Raw genomic sequence first — 22,520 nt, 5'->3', positions numbered from 1 at the left:
TTGGAATCCACTCCATTGCGTCTAACATAGTAAGGGTTCAAAATATCTTAAATGAAAAATACTCCATTTCAAAATGGTGAAAACTGACAAAATACCTCCCTCTCACCAGAAGAGGGCATTCGGAGATCCCCAACAGTAGAGTGTAATGGGGATGCTCGGAGGCTAAATCGTCTTTCTCTCCTCTAGAAACCCTGAAGCTTCAACTGCAGTGTACTGCTGTGTCAGGGTAGAGTGAAGGGGAAAAAAACAAGGGTAATGGTACTTGGTGTACTGGTAAGTTCTTAGCAAAGGCAGACAGTGAGAGGCTACATGACATAAGCCAATTCACTTGGGATGGCTGGCCCCTCTGAAGAGGGCCTTTAGTTGTTTAATATGAGGTCCACTTTTTCCCACTGGAAGGAAAGGAACAGAATACAGAAGCCTGCTGAAAATGTGTTATTGAGGATGCAGCATGGGATACATATGGAAAGTCAAAAGACCCAGGACTGTGACCTTAGGCAAGTCATTTAACCTCTCCAAATCCTAAATTTCCTCTTCATGAAGGTGTGGCGAGGATTAAAATATCACAATATATGTGACACACTAAAAACTGCTAAAACAAACAAACAAACAAACAAACCCTAAGATATGATTTAGAAAGCACTTAATCAGACTCCCTCACACTCCCAAGGGAAAAGAAAAGCAGTCTATAGGAAGAGTGAGTGCAGAAGACAGAGGTAAGCACTTCATTTCCCAAAGGCATCTGAATGTAATGCTGGATTCAGGAGAAAAATAAAGGGAAACCAATCAGAGATGCAGTTTCTCTGGGACAGGGTAATCAACCTCACCTCTTGAGAGGTCAGCTTCAGCACCCCTAGAAAATACCAGCTAAGACTCTGGTCTCTCCCAGTGATGGGGTCGCAGTTGGGGACAGAGCCAATCCCTGAACTCTCTCTGTCCCTCCCAGCTCTAGAGCATAAGCCTTGCAGCAACATTTTGCTCTTACCAGTGCCCAAGACCTCCCAATTCTTTATCCTCTTACCTGAGTACTGCTGTGGCATCTGTGGTGGACTGCAGGGAGAAGGAGACTGAGGCATCTGGTACTGCTCAGAGCCAGGAGCTTGCAGAAACCCCACAGAAGGACTGGGGAGATGAAAAAGAAAGGAGTGGTGAAGTGGTAGAGGGAGGAACACAGCTCCTGGCAGACAGCTGCTTCCTGGGCCTCCCCTGTGGAAAGCAGAGGCAGCTCCAAGCCATTCCCAGACTAATTTGCCATGCAATTCTAAAATCACTCATCAGTTCAAAGTTAATTATATATATTTGTACTTGATCATCTTTCAATTAGGAAGCTGCTAATCAGTGCTACAGATGAAATGTTAGCAACACATGCTCTTTACAACAGTGTGGAAACACCAGACACATACACACACACAGACAGATTCTAAAAAACACAACAAAAACACAAGGAGAGTGCCACAGACAGATAAATGCACTAGAGAGAGATGGGTAAAAAGAACTAAGGAGAGGTGTGATTTTAGATATACATACAATTAGCAAACACAGATATCTAAAGATAAATGGAGTAAGAAACCATAAAACCCTAGGCAACATGGGAGACATAAATAGATATATACATATATAAACATACATCCCTAGCTGGAATTTTCTCATTTATAAAACAAGGGAGAGAAATAAAACAAGGAGAGTGGATAAAATTATTTCTAAGGTGCCTTTTATCTCTAAAATTCTATTAGCTATGACAAATACTCAGATAGACATAAAAGATATACAGAAACAGACACACCAAGATTCACCCATGAACAGAGTTACATAGAAAAATACACATATATATACTCCAAAACTGCTTCATTTAATGATGAACCATCTCTATCCTATAGTTCTGAGTCCCACTGGTTTGAAAAACCAGAAATTGGGGCAATTATAAAGCCTTTGTTTTTGAAGTAGGAATTTTTTTCTGTTGATGAGCGCTTATTCAAATGTCAAATCAAAGATGGAAAAAGAATGAACTCCTCATATTCTACCCTGCTTTTGGGCACCTCTGGGGTCTTTACCCTTGCCAACAGAAACTAAATCATGATGCAACAGTTGCTGAAGGTCGATGGGAAATGAGCCCCGACTCTTCGGGAGTCCTCACCTCGTACCATTCTGCTGAGCCGGTGGGATCATGCTGTAGTACACGGGTACGCCCCCTGCTGGGAGGCCCCCTTGTACAGATTGGCTTGCAGGGACCAGCATGGGTTGCTGGAAAGGTGGCTGGACCACATTTTGAGAGTCGTTACCCACTGGGACCTGGGTAGAGATAGAGAATGACTACTTGTATAACCAGTGAGCTCATGCAGAGAAGAGCCTCATCAGCACTAGACCAGGGCAATACAACTTCCTTCCCTACCTCTTAGAGACTCCGCCTGTTCTCCCCATCTGCCTAAAGGACATGCTTACAGTTTTATCTCCATTTCCGCCTTTTCCAAAAACTACTCTTGGGCATTTGACATAGAGAAAGGAGTCAGATTTCCTTTAGAACCTACTTCCCTAAATATATATTTATTTGCATGGCTGTATAAAGATAAAACAATTTTAATGATGACTCTTCCCAGACTCTCTGGGCTCTCTCTCTGAGAGGAAAAAACTTTAAAATTCTAGGGGGAAAGTGGGTAATAATATTTTAGTATTGGAGTTGTGGGCCCGGAGACTCTGGGAGACTGGCCTTTTTTTCCTCTCCCCAAGGAATGGGTGATCTTTCCCGACTCAAAAGGCACCCACTTGGTAAGAAGGCAGTGGAGTGTACTGCACCACCAGGCCTTGCATCTGGCCCCCCATGCTGCTCCTCTGGCTGCTGAGCAGGCCCTGGTTCTGTGGCTGCTGGACCCCAATCATGCCTTGGTAAGCCGCCTGCTGCTGGTTAGGCATCATGGGCTGTAAACCTAAAGATGGGTAAGGCAGAGAAGACATTAGCATGGTCTCAAAAATGTTTAGGTGGTTACACTCTATCAGTGATTTCCCGTCTCCATTCTTTTCGTTTTTCTGGAGATCCTGGGTTCTTCTTTTGGAGCTAATTATTCCTGCCCTTTTTGGGGGGAGGGAGATAGGGGGAAGTAACAAAATGTTCTCTTTCCCAGTCTCTATCCTTCCCTTAGATTTACTGCCTTCTTATACCAGAAGTTCTTCTTACCAGGCTGCTGGGATGGCTGAGGCAGCTGCTGACTGCGCTGGGGGCTGTAGGCTACCGGGTGAGAGAGAGGTCGATATTGCTGGCTGGAGTTAGGATACTGTCCAGGGGGATAGTAAGAAACCTGGATCTATGAGGAGAGGAAACAGAAATGTGAAAGGATCCCTCAAATTTAGCCCCAACATCCCTAAACTATTAAATGCATCAGGGTTGATGGCCCAAAATCTGCAAATGGAGATGTTTTAGACCTGCAATTGCAGGATATGTATATATATGTTTGAAATAGAACAGGAAGGACTTGTGTTGTTTAGAAAGAAGACCTTCTAGTTAGAATGACAACTCTCAAGCACAAGGTAGGATAGGTATTTCCTCTGCTCTGTCTAAACTAGAGGAAGAAAGGATTATAATATCAGATAAACAGAATTAGTGATTTAAATTGGGAACTCGAGCTGCTCACCTGTTGAGGGGGCTGCATGTAGCCCTGGGGCGGCAGGACTTGCTGAGTAGGTGGTGCATGGCTAGAGGTGGAATAGTTGGAGGTGGGGAGGGGCTGTCCAGTGGAAGCCATGATGAAGCTAGTCTGCTGAGGGTGTTGGGAGATAAGTGGGGGCTGGAACAGAGCTGAGGATGGGTCAGCTGCTTCAGCAGAACCTTGGCGGCTAAGGCTCATTTGTCCAAAGGGGTTGCTGAGGTCATCTGCCTGTTGAGAGAAAGGGGGACTCAAAGACTGAGGCCATATCAAGCCTCATCTCTTTGGCTTCAACACAGACAGAAAGACACACACACACACACACACACACACATACACACACACAAATACACATACAGAGAAACAGGAACCTTCTCTACAGCCTTCACTATGCTAATTCAGGACAGCCCTGCCTCTGTGCTCCTGGGAGGTACTTTTTAAGCCCTAAGCCTATGTCATGTGGTATTTTAAATTGCTGTGAATTGAAAAGCTGCTTGAAGCCCAACTCCAGAGTTAGTCTCTCTACCACATATGAGGTAAGTAACAATGGCCATCCTGATCATGACCTTTATTAGGATTAATTGTGGGGAAATAAGAGTACTGACACACAGAAACAAAACAAAACAAAGCAGGACAAACTAGCGAGTTAAGAAAAAGATTATATGAGTCTTTCCATTTCCTGTGTTCCTCATGCCCTCAATCATACAAAGGGGCCCTACCTTGCCATAAATCCTGTTTTTATACTAAAGGACCCCGACAACACCTTGAGTGGATTGTAGGTGAGAAGGTTCACGTGGCTCCCCAGCTCTGTCTATGAAGTGGTAAGACTGTTGAGCTCCCGATTCTGCAGCTTTTTCCCTTACTTCCTTTTGAGGTCATTCCCACCTCTGTTCTCTGACACTAGCCTGGAGTTCTCCTGCCCTTCAAAAACCACTTCCAATTCTCACCTCCCAAAGGAGGCCAGGGTGAGTGTCTGAGCTGGAGGATGAGAGTGACTGTTCAGTATGCAATTACCTTCTCTCTCGGGCCTCCTCCCTAAGCAGCAAGAGTGATGGTGTTCCGTCTCTCACTTGTGTGGTGATAGGTTAGGGCTTGTTAGCTTCCTCTTTTCTCTGCTTCCAGGACAGTAATCGAGACACACACACCCACACCCATACCCTCGCACATCACACATACCACACAGTCAAGAGCAGGAGCTCTTCTGCAAAAAAAAAAAAAACCTAGTAGAAACCAAAAGATAATACAAGATAATACTCTCCTGTAGCTTCACTCAATTTTCAGGGGTCTAATCTTCAAGTTAGCTGTTTTGCTACCTTATTGGGCAGAAGCAGATCATGAAAGGACTAGACTACAGATTAATTTGAAGTCCACGACTTTCCAGAATGGAGATAAGAAGTGGGAGGAAAGAGGGAATTCTAGTGAAAAAGATGTAATTAAACAAAATTAAAAATCAGGGTTCCTATAACCATGATGGATCTTAACAACTGCCAGGCAAATCATTATCTTCAAAGGATCGGTGGATAGAGTAAAACCAATTTAAACAGCATGTGCTATGTAGTAGAAGGAAGGTATTTTCATACAAAATGACATGGTAAGATAGGGGAACATTTTAAATTTTCACCAGTGGTACCAGAGAGTTCTGCAATTATGTTTTTATTTTTAAAGGAAATTATAGAGGACCATTCTGTTCAGAATAAACTGAGTTCCTCAGACATGTCCAGGGAGCAGATGAGATGAAGGACTTATATGGCAGAAAGAATAGAAGCCTAGGTTAGACCTGCATGCAATTTATTCCCTTTTCTGAAACTTAGGGGAACTCACTGTTCCTCTCTACCTTACGAATAAGCATGTTTAAAGTGCTGTGCTAAGGCCATTAGAATGGTGTATATAGTTCAGTCCATGCTGGCCTCACCAGAAGAAACACCTTTTAACATGGCCTCTAAAAACCACAACATGCTCCCAAGGTCGTCACAGACTGATCCAGACATACCCGCAAATACAGGGCACACATGGACAAGGACAAAAAAGGGGAATGGAGTTATACCATGTTGTACTGCTGGGGCGGAGAGACTGGAAGAAGGACTTGGGGACAGGAGCTTGGAGAGAACTGAACAGGCTGCGGAGAGGGCTGCAGAGCTGGGACTGGCTGTGGACCAGCAGAGAGGCATGTGGAAAAGGGAAGAGAGAAGGGAGGCAAAGGGAAAGGCAGAGGGGCAGGGATGGGAGGGAAAAGGAAGGAACAACAAGGTTAATCATAAAAGAAATCTCACAGGAATAGTAAGAGTGATGAGCAGGCAGCACATCAGGCTGCAGACCAAGGCTGGGACAGCTTGTGGTTTTCACATCTCTTTGACAAACAGGCAATCTCTCCTATCAGGAGAGACCCATGCCATGGCCTGCCCCATTAGCCATTTAGAATTCTGCAGCTGTTGCAAGGCATCTTAGGATGTTAAGGGCTTGGGTCTGCTGCCTGATTCCAAACCCAGCATTTTCCAAAGCATTTTTTCTGAACACACAATTCCTGTGGAGCAGTATTATAAGCCTTCTGGAATGCCCACTTAAGAAGGGATTCCTGTCTGCACTGCTGTACTGCTCCTATTAGAAGGGTCATCCAAGATCTGGCTCAGCTCTCCCTGCCAACCTCCTGATTTCACACCACAGCTGTCTCGGAGGAAATGCTCATTCACAAAGATCATCTCCCTCCCCAGGGCAGAGAAGGAGAAAACATCCGGCCTGGTTCTGGCTACTTCCTCCTGTTCCATGATTGCTATTGCGCTCCTCCTGTCTGTCAGGACCATATAAAAAAATCCCCCCATAAGCAAGCTGGGAGGGATCTAGGAATACTAGATAGCCTGGTTTTAGCTTTTGTACCTTCATTCCCTTCACTAGCCTCAAGCAGGGGGATTTTATATTAGAAACATGGTATGTTCTAAACCAACTAATGGGTGGTTATTTTTTTTTTTCCTCTCCTTCTTTCCCTTCCAGCCACTTCAGTCACCTCATCAGTTCTCCAGTCATAGCCCTTGGTTGTCAGAAGGATGGGAGGAGAAAGAGGAGAAATAATATTTATATACATTGTCTCATTACAGTCTCATAATAATCCTATAGGGAGATATCACTCTTATTTTGCAGTTAAGAAGGTAAAGTTCAGAGAAATTAAATCACTAATCTAAGATAACAGATTTGGAATTGAAGCCTGATTCTTCCTGCACATTGTTTCCGCTCTACTCTTGGAGTGGAGAGAAGGTGAAGAAGTCAAATAGAATAACCCAGGCATCTTCCACAGGCTCCTCCCTCCTTCTGGACTGAGAGTATTAAGGCATGGGGGTGGGGGGGCCATGGTACCAACATCCTCTCCTGCCACATATCTCTGGGGAGACTCTCACAGAAGGGAGGGAATCCTGGAATTAGAAACCTCCCTTGTGCCCCCGAAAAGGGGAGAATATTCCAGAGGTCTTGATGAGAGTACCTGATATCTGGAGTAAATAAAAAGCAAGTCATTTTGGTTAGGAAAATATTATTGAGAATCCACTGTCTGACCTGGGAGAGATGCTGCTGTAGCTTTTAAAATAAACTCACGTCTCCTGGCACACCTATTTCTCCTAAGTCCATGGCATTCCAAATACAACTGCTAGCCAAGTTACTCAGCATGAGCTGGTTGTGCTGGTGGCTTTTAAACACATTTTCTATCACCCAAATCTTCTTCCTTCTTGTGGGGGAGGACCTAATTTGGCTCAGGTCTTATGTTCTCTGGAGAGGCAGGGGTGGCCACAGGGACAGTGAAGTGGTAAACTTTAGGAAAACTCAGCCTGTTTTCTACATATTTGTGTTTTGAGTAAGAGTGACAGAGAAGAAATGATGCTCCTCTCTTTGATCTCCCCAACTGGGGAAAAGCAGTGGTAAAAGTAGTGGATTTCAGTGCCATTTTTTAGTTATTCCACCACCACCATCCTGAGCTACAGACTCTCCTTAGAGAGTCTCAAACTCCAGAGCCACAGAACTTCAGAAACCATGATGAAACCAGACTGGCCACGAGGGAGGTGACTGCCACCTACTGGTGAATTCTGGATTAGGTCACTGGCTCTCAGATGCCTGAATGGATATCAAGAGAGAGCCTGAGAGGGCTTCTTTTCAGAAGTTCCATTCCATTTTAAGCAAATTGGGCAAAAGGTGGCCACTGGCCCTTCAATCCTCAGCCTTACCTCTTGGTTTTACATGTTTTACTGGCATATGATATGAAGGCCTGCTCTGACCAAGGAGGCCTGCCAATAATAAGTGAAAGAGCCTAGTTAGCTCACATAGTCCCTGGTTCTGGGGCAAATGCCTCTTGCTGCAGAGCTAAAGGTAATTACCTTTTATTCAAAGTTTTTCTTCTAAAGGAAAACCTTTAGAGTAAGCACACTGGTGTATGTGTGGTCACTTCCTTCATCCCTCCAATGTTATGTACCATTTGAGAAACTGCACAATAATTATTCGGGGTCTCAGCAACTTCTTGAGTTTGTAAAGCCCTTAGTGCCAAGTGCCAGTCATGGAAAAAGAAAATAAATAAATAAATAAATAAAAAGGCAGCAGGAATGAGTAACAAAAGGAAAAATACATAAACTGGACTTCCATTGAAATTAAAAACTTTGTTTCTCAAAGGACACAAACAAGACAGTGAAAAGACAACCCTCAGAATGAAAGAAAATATTTAGAGATCATATATCTGACAAGGGTTTACTATCCAGAACATATAAAGAACTTCTACAACTCAACAACAAAAAGACAAACAACCCAATTAAAAAATGGGCAAAAGACTTGAATAGACATTTCTCCAAAGAAGATAATCAGATTGTCAATAAGCACATCAGCCATTAGGGAAATACAAATCAAAACCATGAGATACTACTTCACACCCACTAGGATGACTACTAAAAAAACAAAAAAGCAAACTGCAAGAAATAGGAACCCAACCGTCCTACATTGCTGGCAGGAATGTAAAATGGCATAGCTGCTATTAAAAACAGTTCAGGGGAGGCGGGGCAAGATGGCAGACTGGTGAGCTGTATGTTTTAGTTACTCCTCCAGGAAAGTAGGTAAAAAGCCAGGAACTGCGTGGACTGGACACCACAGAGCAATCTGTCTTTGGGCATACTTCATACAACACTCATAAAACGTGGAACTGCTGAGATCAGCGAAATCTGTAAGTTTTTGCGGCCAGGGGACCCGCGCCCCTCCCTGCCAGGCTCAGTCCCGGGGGAGGAGGGGCTGTCAGCTCCAGGAAGGAGAAGGGAGAATTGCAGTGGCTGCTCTTATCGGAAACTCATTCTACTGATTCAAACTCCAACCATAGATAGACTGAGACAAGACACCAGAGACTCTGAGAGCAGCCAGCCCAGCAGAGAGGAGACAGGCATAGAAAAAAAACAACACGAAAAACTCCAAAATAAAAGCAGAGGATTTTTGGAGTTCTGGTGAACACAGAAAGGGGAAGGGCGGAGATCAGGCCTTGAGGCGCATATGCAAATCCCGAAGCAAGGCTGATCTCTCTGCCCTGTGCACCTTTCCTTAATGACCCTGGTTGCTTTGTCTATTAGCATTTCAATAACCCATTAGATCTCTGAGGAGGGCCGTTTTGTTTTGTTTTTTTTTTTTTTTTAAATCCTTTTTGCTTTTTCTAAAACAATTACTCTAAGAAGCTCAATACAGAAAGCTTCAAAGAATTGAAATTTGGGCACGTCAAATCAAGAGCAGAACTAAGAGAGCTCTGAGACAAAAGGCAATAATCCAGTGGCTGAGAAAATTCACTAAACAACACAACTTCCCAAGAAAAGGGGGGTGTCCGCTCACAGCCACCATCCTGGTGGACAGGAAACACTCCTGCCCATCGCCAGCCCCATAGCCCAGAGCTGCCCCAGACAACCCAGTGTGACGGAAGTGCTTCAAATAACAGGCACACACCACAAAACTGGGCGTGGACATTAGCCTTCCCTGCAACCTCAGCTGAATGTCCCAGAGCTGGGAAGGGGGAGCAGTGTGAATTAACAGAGCCTCATTCAGCCATCATTTGAGCAGACTGGGAGCCTCCCAACACAGCCCAGCAGCCCAGAACTGCCCTGGGGGGACGGCACTCACCTGTGACATAGCACAGTCATCCGTCAACAGAGGACCCGGGGTGCACGGCCTGGAAGAGGGGCCCACTTGCAAGTCTCAGGAGCCATACGCCAATACCAAAGACTTGTGGGTCAGTGGCAGAGACAAACTGTGGCAGGACTGAACTGAAGGATTAGACTATTGCAGTAGCTTTAAAACTCTAGGATCATCAGGGAGATTTGATTGTTAGGGCCACCCCCACTCCTCGACTGCCCAGAAACACGCCCCACATACAGGGCAGGCAACACCAACTACACACGCAAGCTTGGTACACCAATTGGGCCCCACAAGACTCACTCCCCCACTCACCAAAAAGGCTAAGCAGGGGAGATCTGGCTTGTGGAGAACAGGTGGCTCGTGGACGCCACCTGCTGGTTAGTTAGAGAAAGTGTACTCCACGAAGCTGTAGATCTGATAGATGAGAGATAAGGACTTCAACTGGTCTACAAACCCTAAAAGAACCCTATCAAGTTCAGCAAATGCCACGAGGCCAAAAACAACAGAAAATTATAAAGCATATGAAAAAACCAGACGATATGGATAACCCAAGCCCAAGCACCCAAATCAAAAGACCAGAAGAGACACACCTAGAGCAGCTACTCAAAGAACTAAAGATGAACAATGAGACCATAGTACGGGATATGAAGGAAATCAAGAAGACCCTAGAAGAGCATAAAGAAGACATTGCAAGACTAAATAAAAAAATGGATGATCTTATGGAAATTAAAGAAACTGTTGACCAAATTAAAAAGATTCTGGACACTCATAGTACAAGACTAGAGGAAGTTGAACAACGAATCAGTGACCTGGAAGATGACAGAATGGAAAATGAAAGCATAAAAGAAAGAATGGGGAAAAAAATTGAAAAACTCGAAATGGACCTCAGGGATATGATAGATAATATGAAACGTCCGAATATAAGACTCATGGGTGTCCCAGAAGGGGAAGAAAAGGGTAAAGGTCTAGGAAGAGTATTCAAAGAAATTGTTGGGGAAAACTTCCCAAATCTTCTAAACAACATAAATACACAAATCATAAATGCTCAGCGAACTCCAAATAGAATAAATCCAAAAAAACCCACTCCGAGACATATACTGATCACACTGTCAAACATAGAAGAGAAGGAGCAAGTTCTGAAAGCAGCAAGAGAAAAGCAATTCACCACATACAAAGGAAACAGCATAAGACTAAGTAGTGACTACTCAGCAGCCACCATGGAGGCGAGAAGGCAGTGGCACGATATATTTAAAATTCTGAGTGAGAGGAATTTCCAGCCAAGAATACTTTATCCAGCAAAGCTCTCCTTCAAATTTGAGGGAGAGCTTAAATTTTTCACAGACAAAGAAATGCTGAGAGAATTTGCTAACAAGAGACCTGCCCTACTGGAGATACTAAAGGGAGCCCTACAGACAGAGAAACAAAGACAGGACAGAGAGACTTGGAGAAAGGTTCAGTACTAAAGAGATTCGGTATGGGTACAATAAAGGATATTAATAGAGAGAGGGAAAAATATGGCAAACATAATCCAAAGGATAAGATGGCCGATTCAAGAAATGCCTTCACGGTTTTAACGTTGAATGTAAATGGATTAAACTCCCCAATTAAAAGATATAGATTCGCAGAATGGATCAAAAAAAATGAACCATCAATATGTTGCATACAAGAGACTCATCTTAGACACAGGGACACAAAGAAACTGAAAGTGAAAGGATGGAAAAAAATATTTCATGCAAGCTACAGCCAAAAGAAAGCAGGTGTAGCAATATTAATCTCAGATAAAATAGACTTCAAATGCAGGGATGTTTTGAGAGACAAAGAAGGCCACTACATACTAATAAAAGGGGCAATTCAGCAAGAAGAAATAACAATTGTAAATGTCTATGCACCCAATCAAGGTGCCACAAAATACATGAGAGAAACATTGGCAAAACTAAAGGAAGCAATTGATGTTTCCACAATCATTGTGGGAGACTTCAACACATCACTCTCTCCTATAGATAGATCAACCAGACAGAAGACCAATAAGGAAATTGAAAACCTAAACAATCTGATAAATGAATTAGATTTAACAGACATCTACAGGACATTACATCCCAAATCACCAGGATACACATACTTTTCTAGTGCTCACGGAACTTTCTCCAGAATAGATCATATGCTGGGACATAAAACAAGCCTCAATAAATTTAAAAAGATTGAAATTATTCAAAGCACATTCTCTGACCACAATGGAATACAATTAGAAGTCAATAACCATCAGAGACTTAGAAAATTCACAAATACCTGGAGGTTAAACAACACACTCCTAAACAATCAGTGGGTTAAAGAAGAAATAGCAAGAGAAATTGCTAAATATATAGAGACGAATGAAAATGAGAACACAACATACCAAAACCTATGGGATGCAGCAAAAGCAGTGCTAAGGGGGAAATTTATAGCACTAAACGCATATATTAAAAAGGAAGAAAGAGCCAAAATCAAAGAACTAATGGATCAACTGAAGAAGCTAGAAAATGAACAGCAAACCAATCCTAAACCAAGTACAAGAAAAGAAATAACAAGGATTAAAGCAGAAATAAATGACATAGAGAACAAAAAAACAATAGAGAGGATAAATAGCACCAAAAGTTGGTTCTTTGAGAAGATCAACAAGATTGACAAGCCCCTAGCTAGACTGACAAAATCAAAAAGAGAGAAGACCCATATAAACAAAATAATGAATGAAAAAGGTGACATAACTGCAGATCCTGAAGAAATTAAAAAAATTATAAGAGGATACTATGAACAACTGTATGGCAACAAACTGGATAATGTAGAAGAAATGGACAATTTCCTGGAAACATATGAACAACCTAGACTGACCAGAGAAGAAATAGAAGACCTCAACCAACCCATCACAAGCAAAGAGATCCAATCAGTCATCAAAAATCTTCCCACAGATAAATGCCCAGGGCCAGATGGCTTCACAGGGGAATTCTACCAAACTTTCCAGAAAGAACTGACACCAATCTTACTCAAACTCTTTCAAAACATTGAAGAAAATGGAACACTACCTAACTCATTTTATGAAGCTAACATCAATCTAATACCAAAACCAGGCAAAGATGCTACAAAAAAGGAAAACTACCGGCCAATCTCCCTAATGAATATAGATGCAAAAATCCTCAACAAAATACTTGCAAATCGAATCCAAAGACACATTAAAAAAATCATACACCATGACCAAGTGGGGTTCATTCCAGGCATGCAAGGATGGTTCAACATAAGAAAAACAATCAATGTATTACAACACATTAAAAACTCGAAAGGGAAAAATCAATTGATCATCTCAATAGATGCTGAAAAAGCATTTGACAGAATCCAACATCCCTTTTTGATAAAAACACTTCAAAAGGTAGGAATTGAAGGAAACTTCCTCAACATGATAAAGAGCATATATGAAAAACCCACAGCCAGCATAGTACTCAATGGTGAGAGACTGAAAGCCTTCCCTCTAAGATCAGGAACAAGACAAGGATGCTCGCTGTCTCCACTGTTATTCAACATTGTGCTGGAAGTGCTAGCCAGGGCAATCCGGCAAGACAAAGAAATAAAAGGCATCCAAATTGGAAAAGAAGAAGTAAAACTGTCATTGTTTGCAGATGATATGATCTTATATCTAGAAAACCCTGAGAAATCAATGATACACCTACTAGAGCTAATAAACAAATTTAGCAAAGTAGCGGGATACAAGATTAATGCACATAAGTCAGTAATGTTTCTATATGCTAGAAATGAACAAACTGAAGAGACACTCAAGAAAAAGATACCATTTTCAATAGCAACTAAAAAAATCAAGTACCTAGGAATAAACTTAACCAAAGATGTAAAAGACCTATACAAAGAAAACTACATAACTCTACTAAAAGAAATAGAAGGGGACCTTAAAAGATGGAAAAATATTCCATGTTCATGGATAGGAAGGCTAAATGTCATTAAGATGTCAATTCTACCCAAACTCATCTACAGATTCAATGCAATCCCAATCAAAATTCCAACAACCTACTTTGCAGACTTGGAAAAGCTAGTTATCAAATTTATTTGGAAAGGGAAGATGCCTCAAATTGCTAAAGACACTCTAAAAAAGAAAAACGAAGTGGGAGGACTTACACTCCCTGACTTTGAAGCTTATTATAAAGCCACAGTTGCCAAAACAGCATGTACTGGCACAAAGATAGACATATAGATCAATGGAATCGAATTGAGAATTCGGAGATAGACCCTCAGATCTATGGCCGACTGATCTTTGATAAGGCCCCCAAAGTCACCGAACTGAGCCATAATGGTCTTTTCAACAAATGGGGCTGGGAGAGTTGGATATCCATATCCAAAAGAATGAAAGAGGACCCCTACCTCACCCCCTACACAAAAATTAACTCAAAATGGACCAAAGATCTCAATATAAAAGAAAGTACCATAAAACTCCTAGAAGATAATGTAGGAAAACATCTTCAAGACCTTGTATTAGGAGGCCACTTCCTAGACTTTACACCCAAAGCACAAGCAACAAAAGAGAAAATAGATAAATGGGAACTCCTCAAGCTTAGAAGTTTCTGCACCTCAAAGGAATTTCTCAAAAAGGTAAAGAGGCAGCCAACTCAATGGGGAAAAAAGTTTTGGAAACCATGTATCTGACAAAAGACTGATATCTTGCATATACAAAGAAATCCTACAACTCAATGACAATAGTACAGACAGCCCAATTATAAAATGGGCAAAAGATATGAAAAGACAGTTCTCTGAAGACGAAATACAAATGGCCAAGAAACACATGAAAAAATGTTCAGCTTCACTAGCTATTAGAGAGATGCAAATTAAGACCACAATGAGATACCATCTAACACCGGTTAGAATGGCTGCCATTAAACAAACAGGAAACTACAAATGCTGGAGGGGATGTGGAGAAATTGGAACTCTTATTCATTGTTGGTGGGACTGTATAATGGTTCAGCCACTCTGGAAGACAGTCTGGCAGTTCCTTAGAAAACTAGATATAGAGCTACCATTCGATCCAGCGATTGCACTTCTCGGTATATACCCGGAAGATCGGAAAGCAGTGACACGAACAGATATCTGCACGCCAATGTTCATAGCAGCACTATTCACAATTGCCAAGAGATGGAAACAACCCAAATGTCCTTCAACAGATGAGTGGATAAATAAAATGTGGTATATACACACGATGGAATACTACGCGGCAGTAAGAAGGAACGATCTGGTGAAACATATGACAACATGGATGAACCTGGAAGATATAATGCTGAGCGAAATAAGCCAGGCACAAAAAGAGAAATATTATATGCTACCACTAATGTGAACTTTGAAAAATGTAAAACAAATGGTTTATAATGTAGAATGTAGGGGAACTAGCAGTAGAGAGCAATTAAGGAAGGGGGAACAATAATCCAAGAAGAACAGATAAGCTATTTAACGTTCTGGGGATGCCCAGAAATGACTATGGTCTGTTAATTTCTGATGGATGTAGTAGGAACAAGTTCACTGAAATGTTGCTATATTATGTAACTTTCTTGGGGTAAAGTAGGAACATGTTGGAAGTTAAGTAGTTATCTTAGGTTAGTTGTCTTTTTCTTACTCCCTTGCTATGGTCTCTTTGAAATGTTCTTTTATTGTATGTTTGTTTTCTTTTTAACTTTTTTTTTCATACAGTTGATTTGAAAAAAGAAGGGAAAGTTAAAAAAAAAAAAAAAAAAAAGAAAAAAGACAAACAAGGAAAAAAAAAAAAAAAAAAGATGTAGTGCCCCCTTGAGGAGCCTGTGGAGAATGCAGGGGTATTCGCCTACCCCACCTCCATGGTTGCTAACATGACCACAGACATAGGGGACTGGTGGTTTGATGGGTTGAGCCCTCTACCATAAGTTTTACCCTTGGGAAGACGGTTGCTGCAAAGGAGAGGCTAGGCCTCCCTGTATTTGTGCCTAAGAGTCTCCTCCTGAATGCCTCTTTGTTGCTCAGATGTGGCCCTCTCTCTCTGGCTAAGCCAACTTGAAAGGTGAAATCACTGCCCTCCCCCCTACGTGGGATCAGACACCCAGGGAAGTGAATCTCCCTGGCAACGTGGAATATGACTCCCGGGGAGGAATGCAGACCCGGCATCGTGGGATGGAGAACATCTTCTTGACCAAAAGGGGGATGTGAAAGGAAATGAAATAAGCTTCAGTGGCAGAGAGATTCCAAAACGAGCCGAGAGATCACTCTGGTGGGCACTCTTACGCACACTTTAGACAACCTTTTTTAGGTTCTAAAGAATTGGGGTAGCTGGTGGTGGATACCTGAAACTATTAAACTACAACCCAGAACCCATGAATCTCGAAGACAGTTGTATAAAAATGTAGCTTATGAGGGGTGACAGTGGGATTGGGAATGCCATAAGGACCAAACTCCACTTTGTCTAGTTTATGGATGGATGTGTAGAAAAGTAGGGGAAGCAAACAAACAGACAAAGGTACCTAGTGTTCTTTTTTACTTCAATTGCTCTTTCTCACTCTAATTATTATTCTTGTTATTTTTGTGTGTGTGCTAATGAAGGTGTCAGGGATTGATTTAGGTGATGAATGTACAACTATGTAATGGTACTGTAAACAATCGAAAGTACAATTTGTTTTGTATGACTGCGTAGTATGTGAATATATCTCAATAAAATGATGATTAAAAAAAAAAACAAAAAAAAAAAAAACAACAGTTCAGTAGTTTCTCAACTCTTCGGTACATACCCCAAAGAATTGAAAGCAGGGACTCAAACAGGTATTAGTACATCAATGTTCATAGCAGCATTATTCACAATAGCCAAAAGGCAGAAACAACCCAAATGTCCATCAATAGATGAATGGATAAACAAAAAGTAGTATATGCATATAATGGAATACTATTCAGCCACAAAAGGAGTGATAACTGCTACAACGAGAATGAAACTTGAAAACATACTAAGTGGAAGAAGCCAGTCACAAAAGGACAAATACTATATGATTCTACTTATATAACTAGAATAATCAAATTCACAGAGACAAAAAAAAAATAGGGGTTCCCAGGGACTGGGGGAGCGTAGGGGGAATGGGGAGTTATTGCTTAAAGGGTAAAGAATTTCTGTTGGGTGATGAAAAAAGTCTCAGTAATGAAAGATTCGATGGTAGCACAACATTGTAAAAGTAATTAGTGCCACTGAAGTGTACACTTAAAAATGGTTAAAATGGCTAATTTTATGATATATATATATACACACACACACACACATATACACACACACACACACACACACGTATCTCCCCACAGTTAAAAAAAATGCAGGAAGAGTAAGAAAGGGATAAAGGGAGAGGGAGAAAAAACAGAGAGGAAGAGAAAGAGAGAGATATCCCATGGGGGATGGTAGTGGTGGTGGTGGTGATGGTATAATATCAGCAACTACCAAAGTGCTTCAGGTCTAACAAAGCTTACCCAGGATAAGGTTTTTTTGTTTGGAATGTGTGATCATTATTAAGCCCAAGAATAAATTTCTGAGGGAGGAGAGATCTCTGTACCAAACAATGCTCCCCTGTCCCCAATCTATAGTGTCTGGCCTAGCACCAAACTCTCTGCAGGAGATGAATCAGTACCAAGGGGCTGATGCACTGATCCTCAAGTTAATGATTCCAGCAGTAGGGACAGAATCTGAACAGAAGTCTGGAGTTTAAGGTGGTTACTTGGACATTCTGTCTAAAATTGTTCCAGTCCCAAATGGTTGTTCTTTTCACTTATCTCTTTATTCCTCCCTCTCATGCTGTCTGTTTCTAGGTATGGATGGAAGGTGGAGGCAGATGGACTAAGGGGGGAAAAAGGGAGCAAGACTATATTAGCATATACACATTTTAGAAAAGAAAATTAAAAAATATGGAGACTTCAGAAAGTATGATTACACACCCAGAAACACAGTATAAAAGAGCCAGAGGGAGTAGTTTACGCTTTTATAGATTTGAATCAAGACATAGAGAAGCATGCACACGGACACATGGACACACACACGCACTGCATTAGTCAGCAGGGAGGTAAGCTGATGTGAACAAGACTTAATGGGGTAGATGGTGACGGTGTAAAACAAGAGCGAGCGAGCATCAGGACTATAAAGAGGCTGATTTAGGGAAAGATGAAGGACTAGAACGCTCTGCATGTGCGTCACATTAAGACACAAAGTAGGGTTTCCTAGATTTTCATGGTTTTTTATTTAGCATCATTTCACTACATTTGAGATAGGGCAGAACTGGGCCATTCTGGGCCACTTCCACTCTAGTTTCTAGTTCCTGGGTTACTGGTGCTTGGGACTGGCTTACGGTATCCAGGGAAGAGATACATCTATGGCCAAGCTGAGCTAAGCAGTGGGAAAAGGGAGCCTGGGAGGTGAAATGAAAAGAATTGCAGCAGAAAAGTCAGTGTAGATATATGGGTTTCCTGACCAGCAGAGAGTGCTTCAGGATAAAGCTATGAAGCTCGAAATGGAAGGGCTCTCCTCATGGAAGAAGAGCGCAATTCTGCTCAGTATAGCAAGGTACCTTTCAAATCTAGAACAACTGGGTTCTTGCTCAGAAAAGGACCTGACGCTTATGCTGATGACTTGCATGATCTCCACAGAAGCAAAACTTCATTCAAACTCAACTCTAGTTGGTACCAAGATCTACCAGTCTAGCAACAAAAGTAGAATATAGCCCTTTTATGGCATATAGGAAACAAAGACAACATTTGGGGTCTTTGTGCCTTGTGTCATATACATGCATGCCAGCGGTCTTGAGTGAATTTATTCCCTTTGCCTTCAAACTATGACACATAAACATGTTCATAGACTGTGGTGGGAGCTGCGATCTGTTTAGCTCCGTATATGGACATAGTGAGCAAAATCACTTTGCTAATTACTCAGGATGTATAGGGAGATACGTTTCAGTGAAAAAGTGGGATGGGGTAAAAGATCTCACTGACACATTTTTGAGGAGGAAGAGGGAGAAATATAAAGCAAAAAACTAAAAACTCCCAGGCCAACCTTACTGAGGCACTTTGGCCAAATCTTCGCCTTTACTCTTCTTTGCCCACAATTAATAAAGGAGGGATAGGAGAGGGAGTGGAATGTCTCCCCAGACTGATCATTCCTGCCACTCACAGCACAGGAGACATGACTGTACTTCCAAAGCCTACTTGAATCAGAGTGGAGAGGGCGTTGATACCAAGTAGTGACTCACCTGTGAGATCATGTGATTATTCAAGGGTGGCTGTTGCTGAGGCGTGGGTGGAAGAGTAGGAAGCTGCTGCTGCTGCTGCTGCTGCTGCTGCTGCTGGGCAGTACAGGGGAGAAGGCCCCGGACAGACTGGGATGAGGTGACCTGGTTACACACTTCTGGGGCACCTAACGCCATACCTAAAGCAAAGAGGAGACCCACCAAGAGTTGTAAGCACAAACTATGAACATACCAGCCCGGGAGGGTCCAGAAGCAGGGTTCTAACCTTTCCTGGTCCTTTCTCTTCACTCCCCTGCTGCCCATTTCCCCACTGTCTTCTGAAGATACATGCATGAGTACAGATGCATTTCAGTTGCCCTGCGGATAAGGGTCCTCCCTGGCAGGTTTCTGTTCCCCAGAGACAGGGATGACTTTGTTAAGTATTTGGTTCTGGAACTGAATAAAACATGAGCTTGCTGAGGCACCTCCACTGAAGTGCCTAGAATCTGTCCCTCATGATTAGACAGCTGAAAACATGAATACTTACTTCCTGGGAAGATCCAGATTCCTGGTCCCTTAAAGGACCTATCCTCTCTGTGCTTTCTTCTCTACTTGCAGTATCTCTTATAAAAGTTGCTGAGAAGGCAACCCTACCTCTTCAAGTATGTGCATGCACACACACATACACACAACCTCACCCAACTATTTTTCTATTTCCAGGTTCTGCAAGGCATACACTCATTCATTCAAACAACACATTTTTACTGAGTATCTACTATGTGCCAGGCATTGTATAATGAACTGAGAACACAATGAAGGGAACACAGTCAATATTTGCCCTTAAGAAGCTCAAAATCTTTCAATGGGAGATGGACATTCATACAACTATGACAATATAATGATAGGGGATACATCAGTGACATGAACAAAGCTATATGAAAGCAAAGGGGAGGAAATAATTAACTCCTGGGAGGGCCTGGGAAGGATTTAAAGAGGAGGTGGCAAGAGATGGGCTTGAAGGATGAAGAGAAGCTTATCACATTGAGAGGGGCAAAGCTAATGCCATATTCAAGAAATAGGTAGAGGGCCAGAGGCAGATGGATATCTGGAAATGAGACAGAGGTGGCACATTGGAGTCAGGAAGTGAGGTTATGCCATATTAAGTAGTTTGTATTTTATTATATGGGCAATGTAGAAATAGGAATTTTTAAAGAGGGGACAGAGATGATTAGATCTATATTTTAGACCAGCAAACTGTTTCTAAAGGGGGCTAAAAATGGAGGAGAGAAATTAGCTTAGGGGCTGGTGTCTTAATTAAATAAAACAAGATAAAGACCTGGGCAAAGGCAGTAGGATTCGAAAGGAGGTAACAGAGAAGGGCAGCAGAGACCTAACAGTCAGAAGCAAAGTTGTCACCCTGACTGATGCCTACTAAGGACAAGGTCTACAGAATTTCTGGGATGAGATTCAAGAAATTCTTTAGAGGGACGAGGATGGTGACATAGAGGCCCACTGGGTATAAAGAACTAAATATAGTATAGCAGGAATAGATGGAGACAGGTACATGGCAGATCATGAGAGCTCAGAGGTGGTTATAGGACTTGTATGTAGAATATATGAGTGTTTGCTCCTTCCCAGTGACTGGGCTCCAGAAGAACAGCCACAGCAGCTCCCTCGAAGATCTAGCCTACTGGTTGCTACACAATTAACTACAAACAGCTAAACTGTAAGGGCTCCCTGTACAAACCCTCTTTAATAAGCTCAGAGGCCACAGAATGAAAGCAACTACCATTCTCACCTTGGAATATAGCCTTGACCTGTTGAAAGGGATGTCCCCCATTGATCAGAAATTAGACAAAAAAAATCTAGCACCAATCAGTTTTTGTGAATCAGGTCAGAAGACTTGAAAGAAAACCAGAAAGAGGACTCAAAAGAACAATGGATCCAAGTAATCAAACTTCCCCTCACCTGGCTGTGTTAGATCTCCAGGAAACTATACTGGTACGAGTGTTTTGTTACAAGTAAATATCAGTGATGAGCATGGCATCGAAGGAGAGAAGTTGTAGTACCTGGCCTAGAGGTTCTTCCTGTACTACCACCTTTACTGCTTCCAATGCTGTCGCCCCGGGTGAGGATAGAAATTCCGCTGAAGCTGCTGGCTTTGGTGACAGGGGGCCGCATGCTCCGGATAGAGCCGTCAGAGTCCGTGCTGCTCCAGGGCCTTGGCTCCAGAGATTTGAGTTCGCTGTCTGTGCTGCTCTGACGGCTGCTTGAGGTACGGCTCAGCCCCTCGCGGTTCCCCCTGCAGAGACCACAGTGATCAGAGAACCTCTCACCTACCACTTCGGCAGAAGGGCTAGGAGAGAGTTCATTTCTATTCTTTCAATAACAAAGGGTTGAGGGTTGGGGGAGAATAGACACTGACTTCTTGTTAGTTGGCTGGCCAACTGAGACTTGATGAGAGCAGACAGAACAAGATCCAGTACAGCAACAAAGAGCACAGAGGCAAACCTGGAAGACAGTGCACTGGCAACTAATTCAATATATCAGACCAGAGGTGGAAGGGAAACCACATACATGATGCTGAGATTGGCTGTGGTCTTTTCCCTACCTCCTGCAGGGATCCCACACATGCAGGAAATAGTGGGGAACAGAAGGGTACCAGCTCCTTCTGGGAGGTCTTAAAAACAAAAGGACTCTTATTGCTAGAAGACAGGAGTAGCCAATCACATGGATACATCACACAACAGGTCTTCCACATAGCACATGTCTAAGCCAGCAGAGGTGCTGCTTATGGCCACCTTTTTAGGAGTGGGAAGAGGAATCCAGTGGCCTAAAAGATCACTCTGGAGAACTTAGTCAGATAGTCTGGAATTGGCCCAACCTGTTTTGTGGAAGTTCCATGACAATCATTGGTTCCAGGGTCCCTTAGGGCTGAAGTCCTCAGCAAGATCAAGCAAATAGGCCCTTGCGACCTAGATGGCAAGGGGTGGGGGGTGGGGGAGGCTAACTGTCTCCACAATCTTACCTCTACTGTCCTAGGCATGGGAACAAGGCTTCTGAGAAAAGGGATTCTTCCTCTCTTACTCTACCATGGAAACATCAGGGTTATCCTAATGTTAAAACCATAGCCTGTGATTATAAATAGCTGCTCCTCAACTTAGCCTGGGTTGACCCGAAAACCCTAAGTCTTGTTGAGCTCTTACTGCTTCTCAATCAATAAGCAACAAAGAACCAGGAGTTTTCCTTTCACCATTCCCACAACTAATGACCTAAGTAAACCAAATGACAACAATTTCCAGAGTTTGGTATGTGTATCGGGGAGCAATTAAGCAAAAATCATACTAGCCTGGGCTCCTTTTTCACCACCATCTCACCAAAAGCAAATAGAAAACCCCATCCCAATCACCTCCATCTCCAAAACCACTAGGTTCAAAGTTATCTTAGTAAAGAAAGGTGTTACCCTTATCTGCTCCAAAGGCAATGTAGAGAAAATGGGCAAAATATTGTGTGAGTCAACTGT

General features: G+C 42.5%; 1 protein-coding gene across 20 annotated transcripts in view; it reads right to left on the bottom strand.

Moving 5' to 3' along the window:
- Positions 1-22,520, bottom strand: part of R3HDM2 (R3H domain containing 2) — a 245,846-nt gene that overhangs the window by 9,740 nt on the left and 213,586 nt on the right. For 13 of the 20 annotated variants that reach the window (XM_037845192.1, XM_037845191.1, XM_037845195.1 and 10 more), the window contains 8 exons: positions 21,067-21,299; positions 19,022-19,197; positions 5,680-5,781; positions 3,624-3,866; positions 3,170-3,296; positions 2,761-2,921; positions 2,135-2,289; positions 1,022-1,122 (listed from right to left, as the gene is read on the bottom strand). In XM_037845192.1, coding sequence (XP_037701120.1) covers positions 1,022-1,122; positions 2,135-2,289; positions 2,761-2,921; positions 3,170-3,296; positions 3,624-3,866; positions 5,680-5,781; positions 19,022-19,197; positions 21,067-21,299 — 1,298 coding nt within the window. The remainder of the gene's footprint in view (positions 1-1,021; positions 1,123-2,134; positions 2,290-2,760; positions 2,922-3,169; positions 3,297-3,623; positions 3,867-5,679; positions 5,782-19,021; positions 19,198-21,066; positions 21,300-22,520) is intronic. The other 7 variants (XM_037845201.1, XM_037845205.1, XM_037845210.1 and 4 more) reach the window with 1 other exon arrangement.

Source organism: Choloepus didactylus, chromosome 8 (genome assembly GCF_015220235.1).
Source record: "Choloepus didactylus isolate mChoDid1 chromosome 8, mChoDid1.pri, whole genome shotgun sequence".
NCBI lineage: Eukaryota > Metazoa > Chordata > Mammalia > Pilosa > Megalonychidae > Choloepus > Choloepus didactylus.
The sequence above is the reverse complement of the archived record's forward strand: the minus strand, read 5'-3'. Positions and strand labels throughout refer to the sequence as shown.